At 45.9% G+C, this 13758-nt stretch overlaps 2 protein-coding genes across 3 annotated transcripts in view; both read left to right on the top strand.

Moving 5' to 3' along the window:
* SmF (small ribonucleoprotein particle protein SmF) overlaps nucleotides 1-13758 on the top strand; it is an 82487-nt gene that overhangs the window by 2521 nt on the left and 66208 nt on the right. The gene's annotated exons all lie outside the window — the stretch shown is intronic.
* Bruce (BIR repeat containing ubiquitin-conjugating enzyme) overlaps nucleotides 1-13758 on the top strand; it is a 59238-nt gene that overhangs the window by 17272 nt on the left and 28208 nt on the right. Inside the window, exons 3-7 of one of the 2 annotated variants that reach the window (XM_065216455.1) lie at nucleotides 7565-7875; nucleotides 7941-10456; nucleotides 10530-10756; nucleotides 10815-11036; nucleotides 11418-11642. In XM_065216455.1, coding sequence (XP_065072527.1) covers nucleotides 7565-7875; nucleotides 7941-10456; nucleotides 10530-10756; nucleotides 10815-11036; nucleotides 11418-11642 — 3501 coding nt within the window. The remainder of the gene's footprint in view (nucleotides 1-7564; nucleotides 7876-7940; nucleotides 10457-10529; nucleotides 10757-10814; nucleotides 11037-11417; nucleotides 11643-13758) is intronic. The other variant, XM_065216456.1, reaches the window with a different exon arrangement.

Genomic DNA, 13758 nt, shown 5'->3' with positions numbered 1-13758 from the left:
GGGATCGCGCTTTGGCCGTCGTATTTTGTTTATCATCGCGATTTGGAGTCACTACCTTCTTGTAAGTCGATAGTCCGGCTCGTTTTTTGGCTCGATGCACGGTTGTAGACGATACACCCAGCTTATTTGCGGCATCTCGGAGAGAGAGGTTAGGGTTTCGCTTGAAACTACCGGCAACTCTCTTTGTCGTCTCAGCGGCTTCCGGTTTTCGATTTCCCCCCGATCCAGACTTCCTGGCTGTCGACAAACGTTCCCCAAACACTTTAATTACATTTGTAACGGTTGATTTGGCAACTTTTAGCGATTTTGCCAACTTTGCGTGCGAGTAGCTCGGATTTTCGCGATGCGCGAGCAAAATTTTGATATGCTGCTCTTCTTGCTTGGACGGCATTTTGACAACTGAAGAGTGAATTCCAAAATCAAAATAGGAGCAACATTCTACATACACACACCTTCAAAATGAGGGGTGTTCAGGTTTTTTAAATGCAAAATTGAAAGAAATACGTCAAGTTGATATTGACCAAATTTTGACCGTATCACCCTTTAGTCTTCAGAACTAGTTTCATCTTTAGTTTTTCTCAAAATTTTCTTGAAACACATCTAAAAAAACGCCAGACATTTTCAGTCAAGTTTCATTGGTTAGTATACCAAGAACTATCCCTAGAACTCCTCTACGATGGTTCTCAATTTATTTGGCATTCCATTCTCATTATAATTCTATGCTTGAAGTGAAGTAAGAGAATCCTAAAATTACGTCTTTCGGCAACATATTGGAGGTGCTATTTCAAAAAATCAGAACCGATCGCGTTAGGAAAAGTGGTCAGGTTCTGACCACTTTCTGTCAATAGTAGATGAATTTTAATTTTAATCGATTGGAAATTTTTCTACGAATCTGCTAACACTTTATCAATTTTTAAAAGGTCACTATTGAAAATTATAGAAATGTCCAACTGTTGCAATGGTGATCAAAATTATCACCGATTGCCTAGAAAAAGTGCTTTCCCCAACACAGATTTCAAAATCGAATTCCATTCAGTCTCGCCGAAGGGTGTTTATTCAATCACCGCGTGGTGAGTGGTGATGTTCAGTCGTCATCAGCAGCAGCAGTGCTTTCGGCGCGTGGCGTTGTACATTGTTCTCCAGTACGCAACGAGGCCCCCAGCAAACAGCTAGCTATCAAGGCTACCCTCAAGAGCCCTTGATTCACTGAAGAAGGAGGAAGAAGCCGCACCGCTACGCCCTCTATGCCAAGCGCGTCACCCTCGTTCCAAACACCCTAATAGCAAACGTTTGTGGTCAAATGCGTAACAGTATTAAAGTGGTACATACAAATTCTCGCAATGACCGAATACCACATGATCTTGTCAATTAACCAGAAACACTTCGAATCAGTGGCGTTTCATTAACCTCAATCTACCTATACACCAACTCTCAACATATAAACAATTATCAAAATATTTCTTGCAATGGATTGATATCGAGTAAACTAGAAGATTAAGTGTATTTTTCAACCGATAAGGGAATGAAAATATGACATTAAATCTGGTTTTGAAAGCTAGTGCACAGGTCAAAAGTGAGGTTACGGGACGCCACTGCTTCGAATTAAGGTAAGGTTTTCTCCAGGACGCTAGAAATGAAAAAAAAATCTCGAATTTATATGATTGATCGCAAATATCTCGGGATTGGAAAATTTCAGCAAGAAATTCCTTCAATCATTTTTTGCTTTTTTATTATCTATTAAATAAACCAAAAGTTCCGTGCGTTTTGTGCACGACAATGTGGCTTCTCTAACACAGTCGCCGAATATTGATACCGGGGACGTAATCCAACGTCAAATCTACGGTCGTGTCTTGGATACAACCTCTTACTTTTTCAATCTGAGATCTTTTAAATACGCCCTAAAAACTGACTGACTTCAAAATTTCACTAAGTTCAAGAATGTAAAAAATTTGCCTAGCCCCAAAATCTTGAAAATTTAAAAAAAAAATGTCTGAATCCAAGGATTAATGTTTTAGTACTTTGATCTTTTTTGAATTTATAAGCTCAATCTATGAATTTGGCCAACTGCCGTTCGAATAATGTATATGTAACTTAATAAATTTCATAATTCTGAGACTTATAAGATTATTTCAAATTAGTATTCATATTATGCTTGATATTAAGTAACATTATTTGATAATTTGTTCCGATCTTAAATCCTAACAAATTTTCAAAGTTCTAAAAAAATATTTCTTTAGAAATTTAATTTCTTAAATTCCGCGGCCACCCTGGATTTTCTCTGGCATTTCATTGAAATTTTGTCCATAGCAGCTTTCGGAATTCACTGCATACCACTTTAGGAGTCCCCTTCAGTAAACTCTTAGCATTCATTATCAATTTTCTTCAAATGGTGGATTCTCCCAGAAGATTATTTTGCTGTCATCAATTTTGTTGTTCATTTGGCTCTCAATTTTTTACCGGTTCAAACCAAACACCGGATTTACACGGAAATTCCCTGAGGTCTGTCCAATGTGAGACATTTTCCTATTTTCCAATATGAACATAGCGTTTTTCGTTATCAAATCATAAACGAATCGTATATATGTAAGTAAATGCCTTACCTTACCAATCAGGCTAAGGCCTTGTTGTCCTCTGCTGTCCGAAGAAGTCGTCTCCACTCTACTCGATCCATGGCCACAGTTCGCCAGCCTCGTAGTCTGCGAAGGGTCCGCAGGTCACCTTCTACTTGGTCGATCCACCTTGCCCGCTGCGCGCCTCTTCTTCTTGTTCCTGTTGGGTCGCTTTCTAGAACCATTTTCACTGGGTCGTCGTGCGGCATTCTTACGACGTGCCCAGCCCACCGTAGTCGCCCAATTTTTGCAATGTGGACGATGGATGGTTCTCCCAGCAGCTGGTGCAATTCGTGGTTCATTCGCCTCCTCCATGTTCCGTCATCCATCTGCACTCCACCGTAGATGGTACGCAACACCTTCCGTTCGAAAACACCAAGGGCGCGTTGGTCCTCCACGAGCATAGTCCAGGTCTCGTGGCCGTAAAGGACCACCGGTCTAATCAGCGTCTTGTAGACAGTCAACTTCGTGCGGCGGCGAATTTTATTCGACCGGAGCGTCCTCCGGAGTCCAAAGTAGGCACGATTCCCTGCCATAATGCGTCTTTGAATTTCTCTGCTGGTATCATTTTCGGCGGTCACCAGTGAGCCCAAATACACGAACTCATCGACCACCTCGATTTCGTCACCGTCAATCTGAACTCGGGGTGGGAGGCTAACATTGTCTTCCCTAGAACCTCTTGCTTTCATATATTTTGTCTTTGATGCGTTGATGGCAAGTCCAATCCGTCTAGCTTCAGCCTTCAGTGTGATGTACGTTTCCGCCATCATCTCAAAGTTCCGTGCCATAATGTCAATGTCATCGGCGAAACCAAGGAGCTGGATGGACTTCCTGAATATCGTGCCACTCGTGTCTATCCCAGCTCTTCTGATCACACCTTCTAACGCGATGTTGAACAGCAGACACGAAAGTCCATCACCCTGCCGTAACCCCCTTCGAGATTCAAAGGGACTCGAGAGTGTCCCCGATACTCGAACAACGCACGTCACTCGATCCATCGTCGCCTTGACCAATCGCGTCAGTTTATCCGGAAATCCGTACTCGTGCATAATCTGCCATAGCTGATCTCGATCGATTGTGTCGTATGCGGATTTGAAATCGATGAACAAATGATGTGTGGGCACGTTGTATTCGCGGCATTTCTGCAGAACCTGCCGAATCGCGAAAATTTGGTCCGTGGTAGCGCGGGCACCCATGAATCCCGCCTGGTATTGCCCCACGAACTCTCTTGCATATGGTGACAGACGGCGGCATAGAATTTGGGAGAGTACCTTGTAGGCGGCGCTCAGCAGTGTGATCGCGCGGTAGTTGCAGCAATCCAACTTGTCGCCCTTTTTGTAGATTGGGCATACGACACCTTCCATCCACTCCTCCGGTAATATCTCCTCCTCCCAAATCTTGGCAATTACCCAGTGCAGCGCTCTAGCCAGTGCTTCACCACCGTATTTCAATAGCTCACTTGGTAGTTGATCTACACCAGTTGCTTTGTTGTTCTTCAGCCGACCGATCTCCTCCTCAACTTCTTGAAGATCAGGGGCCGGTAGCCTGTCGTCTTCTGCGCGTGCTCCAAGGTCTGTTGCCGTGCCACCTTCGTTTTCTGCTGCTTCACCGTTGAGGTGCTCGTCATAGTACTGCTTCCACCTCTCAATCACCTCACACTCGTTCGTGAGAAGGTTACCGTCCAAGTCCTTGCACATATCGGCTTGCGGCACGTAGCCTTTGCGCGAACTATTTAGCTTCTCGTAGAACTTCCGTGTGTCGTTTACGCGGTACAGATTTTCCATCGCCTCGCGATCTCGATCTTCCTGCTGACGCTTCTTCCTTCGGAAAACCGAGTTTTGTCTGTTCAGCGCTTGTCTGTATCGCTCCACATTCAATCTCGTGCGGTGTTGTAGCATTCTCGCCCGTGCTGCATTCTTCTCCTCTACTAACAGTTTGCATTCGCCGTCAAACCAGTCATTTCTTCGGTCCGGGATTGCAGTACCTAGTGCCGCTACAGCAGTACTACCTATGGCTGAACGGATGTCCCTCCAGCCATCTTCAAGAGAAGCTGCGCCAAGCTGCTCTTCCGTGGGTAGTGCAACTTCCAGCTGCTGCGCGTAGTCCTGGGCAACTCCGGTGTCCCGTAGTTGCTCAATGTTGGGTCGTGGCGTTCGACTTCGACGTGTGTTATGCACCGTCGAGAGTTTTGAGCGCATGCATACTGCAACTAGGTAGTGGTCCGAATCTATGTTCGCACTGCGGTACGTGCGGACGTTGATAATGTCGGAGAAGAATTTCCCGTCGATTAGAACGTGATCGATTTGGTTTTCTGTGTGTTGGTCAGGTGATCTCCAGGTGGCTTTGTGGATATCCTTGCGGGGGAAAAAGGTACTTCGAACTACCATACCCCGGGAGGCTGCAAAGTTCACGCATCGTTGGCCGTTGTCGTTCGATACGGCATGCAGGCTGTTTGGCCCGATTGCCGGTCTATACATTGCCTCCCGTCCTACCTGAGCGTTCATGTCACCGATGACGATTTTGACGTCCCGTTGCGAACAGCCGTCGTACACCTGCTCCAGCTGCGCATAGAACGCTTCTTTCTCGTCGTCGGGTCTCCCTTCGTGTGGGCAGTGCACGTTGATGATGCTGTAGTTGAAGAAACGGCCCTTAATCCTCAACTTGCACATCCTCGCGTTGATCGGCTGCCAACCAATCACGCGTTGGCGCATCTTACCCAGCACTACAAAGCCGGTTCCCAGCTCGTTGGTGGTGCCACAGCTCTGGTAGAAAGTAGCCGCTCGATGCCCGCTTTTCCATACCTTTTGTCCCGTCCAGCCAAGTTCCTGCAGTGCTACGACTTCGAAGTTGCGTGGTTGAAGTTCGTCATAGATTAACCTATCGCAACCCGGGAAGCCGAGCGATTTGCAGTTCCATGTTCCGAGTTTCCAATCGTAGTCCTTATTTCGTCGCGTAGGTCTGTGCCGATTGTTCCGATCCGTATTTCTTTCTTCGGTATTTGCAACTTTGTTTTTTTTCCAGGGCGGCTTGTTGGGCCTGCCCCAACCCCCTGTCTCGCCGGGGGACCATCGTGCACAGCTCTGTTTAGAGTCCCACGCTGGCACTAGGACGGTGATCAGCCGCTCCTAACATGGAGAACAGACGCCGTTTTGAGCCGCACCTCCATGGTGAGCAGACGCTCAGGTTTGGTGAAGCATTTCCTCTATCACCGTACTATGGTTACCGCGCCAGTGTTCGCGTCGCACCTCTTCACTTTGCTATTGCCGGACTGGCAACATTGCCCAGGCTACGCCAACCAGCTGTGTCCATGTTTCAGCTGGTAGTCTTTTGTTATCATATGACTCGAGGAGGCGTGCAGTAGGAACTTGTGAGGACCAGGGCTAGGTAAGTAAATGCCATGTATACCGGATATTATAGGTTATCAACCAAGACTCGAATAATGTCTGTAGTATCGAAATATGTCCAAACAGATTCAAAGTGTCTATATGGATTGTACCCGGTCTATTGCTACGTATACAAGATGTTATAGGTTGAAATCATTCTGGAGATCCGATTATTTTTCTACTACATCACCCAAGACTAATTCAATATATGTAGTATCGAAATATGCCCAAACAAATTTGCAGTGTCTATGTGGATCATGCCAATCTATTTGCGTGTATGCCAAATGCTCTAGGATTTCCAAATCGATATTTCGATACTACAGATATTATCCCAGTCTTTGGAGATCTAGTAAAACAAATCATCTGAACTGCAGGACGATTTGGAGAACCTAGATCATCTGGTAAACGTGGAAATAATTAAACATTATCCATATAGACATTATGAATCTGTTAGGACATATTTCGATACTACAGACTTTATCCCAGTGATGGTTGATCATAAATCATCTGAACTCCACAACGATTTGGAGAACTTTAAACATCTGGTATACATGACAATAGCTCATGCATGATCCACATATATACTATGCATCTGTCTGGAAATATTTCGATACTAAAGATATTGTCCCAATCTCAGTTGATGTAGTAGATCAAATTATTTTAACTCCAACTTATTTTAACATCTGGATTACTCGGAAATAGATCATGCATGATCCACATAGACACTTTGAATCTGATTGGACATTTTTCGATACTACAGACATTATTGCAGTCTTGGTTGATCTAGTAGAACAAATCTACTGATGTTCTGGACGATTTGGAAAACTTATAATTTACGGTATACATAGTAATAAGTCGTGCATGATCCACAGAGTCACATATATACGATTCGGTTATGATTTAACAACGAAAAGTGCTAGGTTCATATTATACTATACATAAATAACTGAAGATGATACAATGTTATTTAAAAACAAATTTCAAAGTTTTCAAACGATACTCCTTTAGCTCAGTCGGTAAAGGCGCACCTACAAAGCAAGTCCATGCTAGAGGCGATTGAGTTCGATTCTCGTCCGGTCTATTAATTTTTCGGGTTGGAAAATTTCTCTACTTTCTTGGACATAGGATGGTACAGGCATAGAAAGCTCTCAATTAAAATGTGAAAGTACTTCAAAGAACACTAAGTTGAGAGCAGGCAAAAATCTAATATGCTATAAGCAATAAGCTTGAAATGCCATGTAGTAGTATACAAATGCTATTTTTAGGTAATGAAAACAGTTTTTTTTTTGTCGCGGATTAGTATTTGAAGTCGCAGATTTCTTTTGAGAAATCGCGGATTTCGCGGATCAAATTTAGAAAATCTTGTAACAGCCAGCAATCCTAAAAACTAGAAAAGCTGGGGGTTTTGCGCTGCTCATATCGATTGCGTAAGGCAACGTTCGTTTGATAATTATCCATCCTGCCAGGATTTTCTATGACGGCATTAAACACAAGTGTTTTATGTGTCATTTTGAAAAGGCTTTGTACAGAGCAGTTAGTTATTTCAATTGATTTGTTATTTTTCCCCCCCAGATGATCTCCCGGCACAATGTCGCTACCTGCCCGATCAGGACAAGATCCTATTCTGGAACGGTCGGAACGTGTCGATGCGCGGTGACTACAATGGCGTCCTGCTACTGGACACTATCCTCCAGGCACCGATCACACAGGCCGACGACAACATCCGAATAGAGCTGCTCCTGTCGGAAGCGGTCCTGTTTCTGCAGTGTCTGCAGAACCTAGAGCAGCATGGGCTGGAAAACACGGCCGACGTAACCAACGAACTGACGCTGAAGATTGGCGAAGCCCAACAGCATGCTAAGCGGGGGATCAAAGCGCAGAAGGTAATGAAAGTGTGGGCTCACTCACAGTAGGTGTCTAATTATTTACTTTTTGTTGTTGTTTTCAGTGGGAAACGATCTGTTTGGAGCTGTCCCATTCCTCGCTCCGGATGGTGGCTGGTGGAATGGTGATGCAGCTGAAGCGGCTCGATCGCCACATCCCTGCGCTGGCGATTGCCTCCGCCATCAACGAGCGCCTAACGGATCTGCTGGAGGGTGCCCGTGTCACGGAACCATCCGCTCTGAATCGGTTCTACATGTTCTCGGAGGCTACCCGGCGGCAGACGTTCGAGGGTTGGCCTCACATGGATTACAAGTGGGTCCTACCGGATCAGATGGCCCAGGCTGGGTTCTATCACTATCCGGGAGACAATGGAAACGATGATCGAGCGATGTGTTTTACGTGCAACGTGTGCTTGGTTTGTTGGGAGAAAACCGATGAACCGTGGAGCGAGCATGAACGGCATTCCCCGGAGTGTCCGTTTGTGAAAGGGGAGTTCACCCAGAATGTTCCTCTGTCGGTAACGTACGCTACAAGTCCGGCAGTTTCGACGGGTGGATTCTCCATCATATCGGCTGGCGATCGAGGAAATGTGTTCTGCACGGGGAATCCCCAGGCGGATGTGACCGTGTGGAATGTTGAACGACAGCTTACCAAGGTTTACGATTTCAAAGTGAAACTGCACCCGGACATTCTAACGACGACGACCATCAGCTGTAATGCCGCCGTGAACGAAATCGAGCTGACAGCTCTTTCCACTTACTACGTCAAGCATGCCGGTATGGTCAGCAAGCCGAAAGTGGCCTCTCTCTCGCTGAAGCCAAAAATGCTGGGAACGAAAATTGTTTGCGGCATTCGAGTGAACAGTACGGAACCGGACACGGACAAGGAAGAATCCGAAACCACTTTGCTGCTGGTGGTCTACAACGTAGAAGAGACGATCGGTTGCGATGAGAGCAAACAGCTGAGTCAGTTGTCCAATTCGTCCAGCACGTCCGTCATTCCACCGGCGAAAAAATCCTCGCTCAGCACCATCGACGAGAAGTACGAAGATGACTTTATCAAATTCCTGTCGGGCAACACCGAGTCCCAACTGTTGGAATCGATCGATAAGCTAATTCATCTGGATACGCTGAAGAAAGACGAAGCATCGCTGAGTCAGCAGATCGGTGCCAAGTTGGATGATACGTTGAGGAAGCTGATCGAAGCATCCGGGTCGGCCTCGACGGGCTCCGTAGACAAGCTAATGTCGGATGATCAGACTACGTCGACGGTAAGTCTAAGTGATTTCAAGGGACCTATCTGCACACCCTTTCCGCCGCCACCATTCGGCATTAGCTCCAGTAGTAGCGGTGGTAGTTCATCAACTCAGCTGGTCTCTGTGAAATCGTCGCAACCGGACAGTGTATCCAGCATTAGCAGCATCGGCGGTAGCAGTATGAATTCGAACGTGACGACTGCCCTGTCCACCGGTGCTACCAGCGCAATGTCCACCAACTGTGACATCAACTGCATTCCACTGCAGTATATCGAAATTCCATCGATGTACGCCGAATCGCATGACAGCTACCGCATCGGAGAGGTGATTCCTTCGAGTGATAACAAGTACCTGCTGGTGGTGTTGCGGTTGAAGCAGAAGGAACGAAAGGAACAGATGCAACCACCGCAGCAGCAGCAGCAGCAAGAAGAACAAGCGGAAGTGATTGATGAAATCGTAAAGGAAGTGGTCGACAAAGAAGAACAAGAACAGGAAGAGGAAATTCCGGAGGAGATTGAAGAAGAGGATGAGTGGAAAACAATCTTGTATTTGTACTATTTGAATGAAGAAGGTTTGGTGAAGACGGATGATCCTTTGGTAAAGTGGTTGACGGACGAAGAAACTCCAACGGAGATTGTGATGCTACCGAAGTGTGACAGTAGTGGCCGAAGCTTCGGCGGTCCTGAAACCGAAAATGGTATTTTTGTGATGACGTGTGAGGACGGTAAACTGCGAATTGTATCGCTGAAGACTTTGACCATAGTTTCGGAAGCTAGTGTAAAGGACGACCGGTTCGTATCGGCAACGTACTGCAAAAGTCTGGAACGTTTGTGCGGGTGTACGTCGAAGGGGTGTCTACATTTCTACTCGTTCTACGATTTGGATGCAGATTCCAGTGACGAACGGGATGATGATGTGACGTGTATGGTTGGTAGCGGTAGCAAGGTGACATCCGGCGCTGATCGTTCCCAATACGGAACGGATGGTGGACCTTCAAGTGCTGGTCCAAATCTTCTTAAATATGAAGCGACTCCATCAACATCGACTTCAACGACGGCCCAGTTGCCGCCATCCACCAACAACGGCCATGGTGAAAATCATCTGGCAGATATTCTATTGGCTTACAAGCCGGAACTGTCGATTCCGACCCTGAAGGTGCTGTATTCGTTGACCCTGTTCAATGAAATGCTGACACCTTATTCGGCCGAAGTTCCCGGCTGTTGGAGTGAACTGGAACAGGCGCAGAAGCAGCGACGACATCCGCAGCATCTACGACCTGGCGACGATACCCATCTGACCAAGACCTGGAGGCTGCATAACGATGCGTAAGTATCTAGATTTTCCTAGTTCCGAGCGGGAGTTTATAAACGGCTGTTTCTCTTCTTCGCACATACACAGCACCACGTGGGACGAGCATCTGATCGAGCTGAACCTGCCGAAGTGTACCTCGTTGGGTCACATCGATTTCAAGTTTTCCCTCTATCAACCGTGCACGAACCCACCTGCCATTCAGGTCACGCTGCTGAAGCAAAAGTCCATAGGGCTGTGCTCTCGGCGCAAAACTCAATCCATCAACCGTGTTGACGAATCCATCAATTTCAACATCGGTTCCACCGATGGAAAAAGTAAGTCTTCGCCTCACGTAAAACGTCCTTGAAGTTACCTTACGCTCCCTTTCTTCAGATTTGATCGAGAATCCCGTACTGAGCGAAGAGTACCTCCAGGCGAGGAACGCGGAGATTCTGGTGGGACCAATCGAGCTAGCAGCCTGCATGGATCTTAGCGAGCAGGCCGGTTCTGTAACGCTGACTAGCCCAAAGTTGCTCAAGTCAAAGGGCCGCAACTATCTGCTCCACATCAAAACGATGACCGACCTGTCCAAGGACGGACAGGCCAAGACCAGGGGTAAGCTTGATTGTAAGATTCTGCATTTTCCTGTGTGCTGCTCTCACATCATCCTCTAGCGCGGAGTCGGTGCTTATTGACCTCCATCATCACAATCCTCCTTCATCCCCCTTTTTCCCCTCACGACATAACTGATCTTTATGTGTGTTCACCTATCGGTATTCACGCTTACCATGTCGATCGTTCCCTTTTGTCGCACTGGTCTCATCCCGCCCACCCCCACAAACTCCTAACCATCTGTACCGCCCAAACCGTATCAACTCCACCTAAGCTAATCGAACAACAATGGCTTTGCCTTTTTTGTGTCTTTCTTGATAAATCGCCGTCGTTATCTCCTATCTCTTCCGCCCGCGCCATTCTCCTTGCTGGCCGCATCGCTAGTTCCAGTGCGTAAGAAGGGCATAACCAGTATCCTGCTAACATCATTCGCAAATATTTCGCAACAAAATCACAACAACAACAACAACAACACCACTGCCACGAACCACGCGACCAACAACAACGCAACGGCCGGGGCCGGATCGACGGGCAAGGAGGGTGTCAGCTTCTTTCCCGACTCCGCCGCCACCGGTCCTAACAAGACGCGCAAAAATGACTTTTACATAGGTAACGAACAAGCAACCCACAACCCCTACAAACGAAACAATAGGTGGACCCGTCCCTCCGAATTGTTTTGCACTGATGACCGGTTTTCTTTTATGTTCCGAATGATGGCTAATCGATTTGCTTGGAAGACGCTTCCTTATATCTGTGTTTGTAGTAGTGCAAGGTGTTATTTTTCTTTGTTGATCATTTTACTAATTTTCCATGTTTTTCGGGCACGTTACTTGAATCCTAATTTCCGTTCCTAACTCTGTTATTCTTTTTGGGTGGTTGAAATGCGATTTGGAATCGTTACGTGGTTTTTCAGATTCTTGTTTTTAGTTCTAAAAAAAAGGGATGAAACTGCGAAAACTGTCTTGCTCATAAATTAGAATTAAGAGGACCGACCCAGTATAGTCAACTCTTGTGGAAGGCGGCATCTGCTACGAAGGAATATAAAACAAATGTTTCTTTTGTAAATCAGCTGTGTTACGTAGTGACAGTAGGATGCGCTATGAAATTCATTGAATACTCCAAATCTAGTGGACGTATATATTGTTGACCCATCTTTAAAGAACCTCTTTTTCTGACCAGAGCCGTACTCAGTATTTTTGTTTAGGTGGCAAACTCTCAGTTTTTGCCCCTCTTCCTGGCTCTTTCAGGGGGGCCCTAATCACATTCCATAAAGGTAGTCTTAAAGAGAAAGATATCACAACAAATTCTTACAGTTATCAGTTATTTCTCTGGCATAAAGCGGGACTTTTTGAGCCCTGGCATCCCATTTGGTGCATATAGAAAAAAAAAATCAGTGATAACGATGAGATGTCTTCACCGCTACTTTTAAAATTTTCAGGCGGAGGAAAATTCATGTTCATGTTCAGTATTTCAGATTTATATAACAGATTCTTTCTTGAAGTTCAGGAACCTTCTTAGAAGTCAAGAACCAAGTATGACCGTTCGAGTTCCAGTATCGACAGGCGTCGTGTGCGGAAATTATTTCGAGTGTTGAAAACCGTTTGGAAGAGAAAAAAAGATCTTACAGAACAGATAGAAGAGGAAAAGAAATCTCGAGGCAGCTGAAAAACTGAAGAAGTTGAGTGAAAAAACATAAATTATTAGCGAAAAAGTGGTTAAGCGAAAGGACGCCATTAAAAAGTGAGGTTATGGCAGGGGAAGAAAAACCACCGGATTCCGGTGGGAAAACAAACATAACAGATGCGAAACATGAAAAGCTAGAGTACACGATCAAGGACAGTGCCCCGTACCGCGTAATGTTCGTGGCGCGGGATGCTAGCAAAGACGCGAAGATCAACAGATACTCACTTGGATCCAAGCTTCGTGGAATGGAAACATTCAAGAAGCATGTAGTAGATATGAAGATGACCATCCGAAACAAGATACTGGTATTCCTGAACAGCTACCAGCGAGCCAACCAGTTCGTTGAAACGATTAACAAAGACGAAGGAACGTACAAGGCATTCATCCCGAAGCACTTAGTGTGTATATCGGGAGTAATAGTTGGGAAGCGACGTTCCTATTGTGGATGTTTACCGACTGACCCGTTTTGCAGGCGGCAATCGTGTTCCATCCACCAGAATCTCTATTACGTTCAGAGCAAGCCAGCTCCCGGAAATGGTGCGGCTTTTTTGCTGTGTGACGAAGGTTAAGCCATTTGATCAAAAAGTGATTTATTGCACCAACCGTCTGCGATTAAATCACAGAGGAAAGGATTGCAAAGGAGTAAGAAGATGCAGACGCTGTACCGAACGGTACGAAAATGAGGAAGAATTTGGAAATTGCCAGCGAAACATCAAATGCATTCATTGCAACGCGAATACACACACCACAGGAAGCGAAGCATGCACAGCGAAAAAGAAAGGATAATGAGCATGAGCATGATTGACCGCCCACGGTTGCTACTCTGTTATTGCCAGATCAGCTGTACTTGTACAGAGAACCAATAGACGATGCTTGGGATTGGCAATCATCCTCAATGTGTAAAAACTGGTGATCTCAAACTAGGCAATACAAGCGCCGGCCGCTCCCGAACGCAGGTCAAGAAAGGAATGGGTAGGAATGTGTTGACGTGACACTCGTTTTGATGGAAATTGAGAAATCCTCTGCACTTCCACGAGAAATC

Source organism: Ochlerotatus camptorhynchus, unplaced genomic scaffold (genome assembly GCF_037179485.1).
Source record: "Ochlerotatus camptorhynchus isolate MF236.1 unplaced genomic scaffold, CSIRO-AGI_Acam_v1.1 ptg000063l, whole genome shotgun sequence".
NCBI lineage: Eukaryota > Metazoa > Arthropoda > Insecta > Diptera > Culicidae > Ochlerotatus > Ochlerotatus camptorhynchus.
This window is presented reverse-complemented; position numbering and strand designations above follow the sequence as displayed.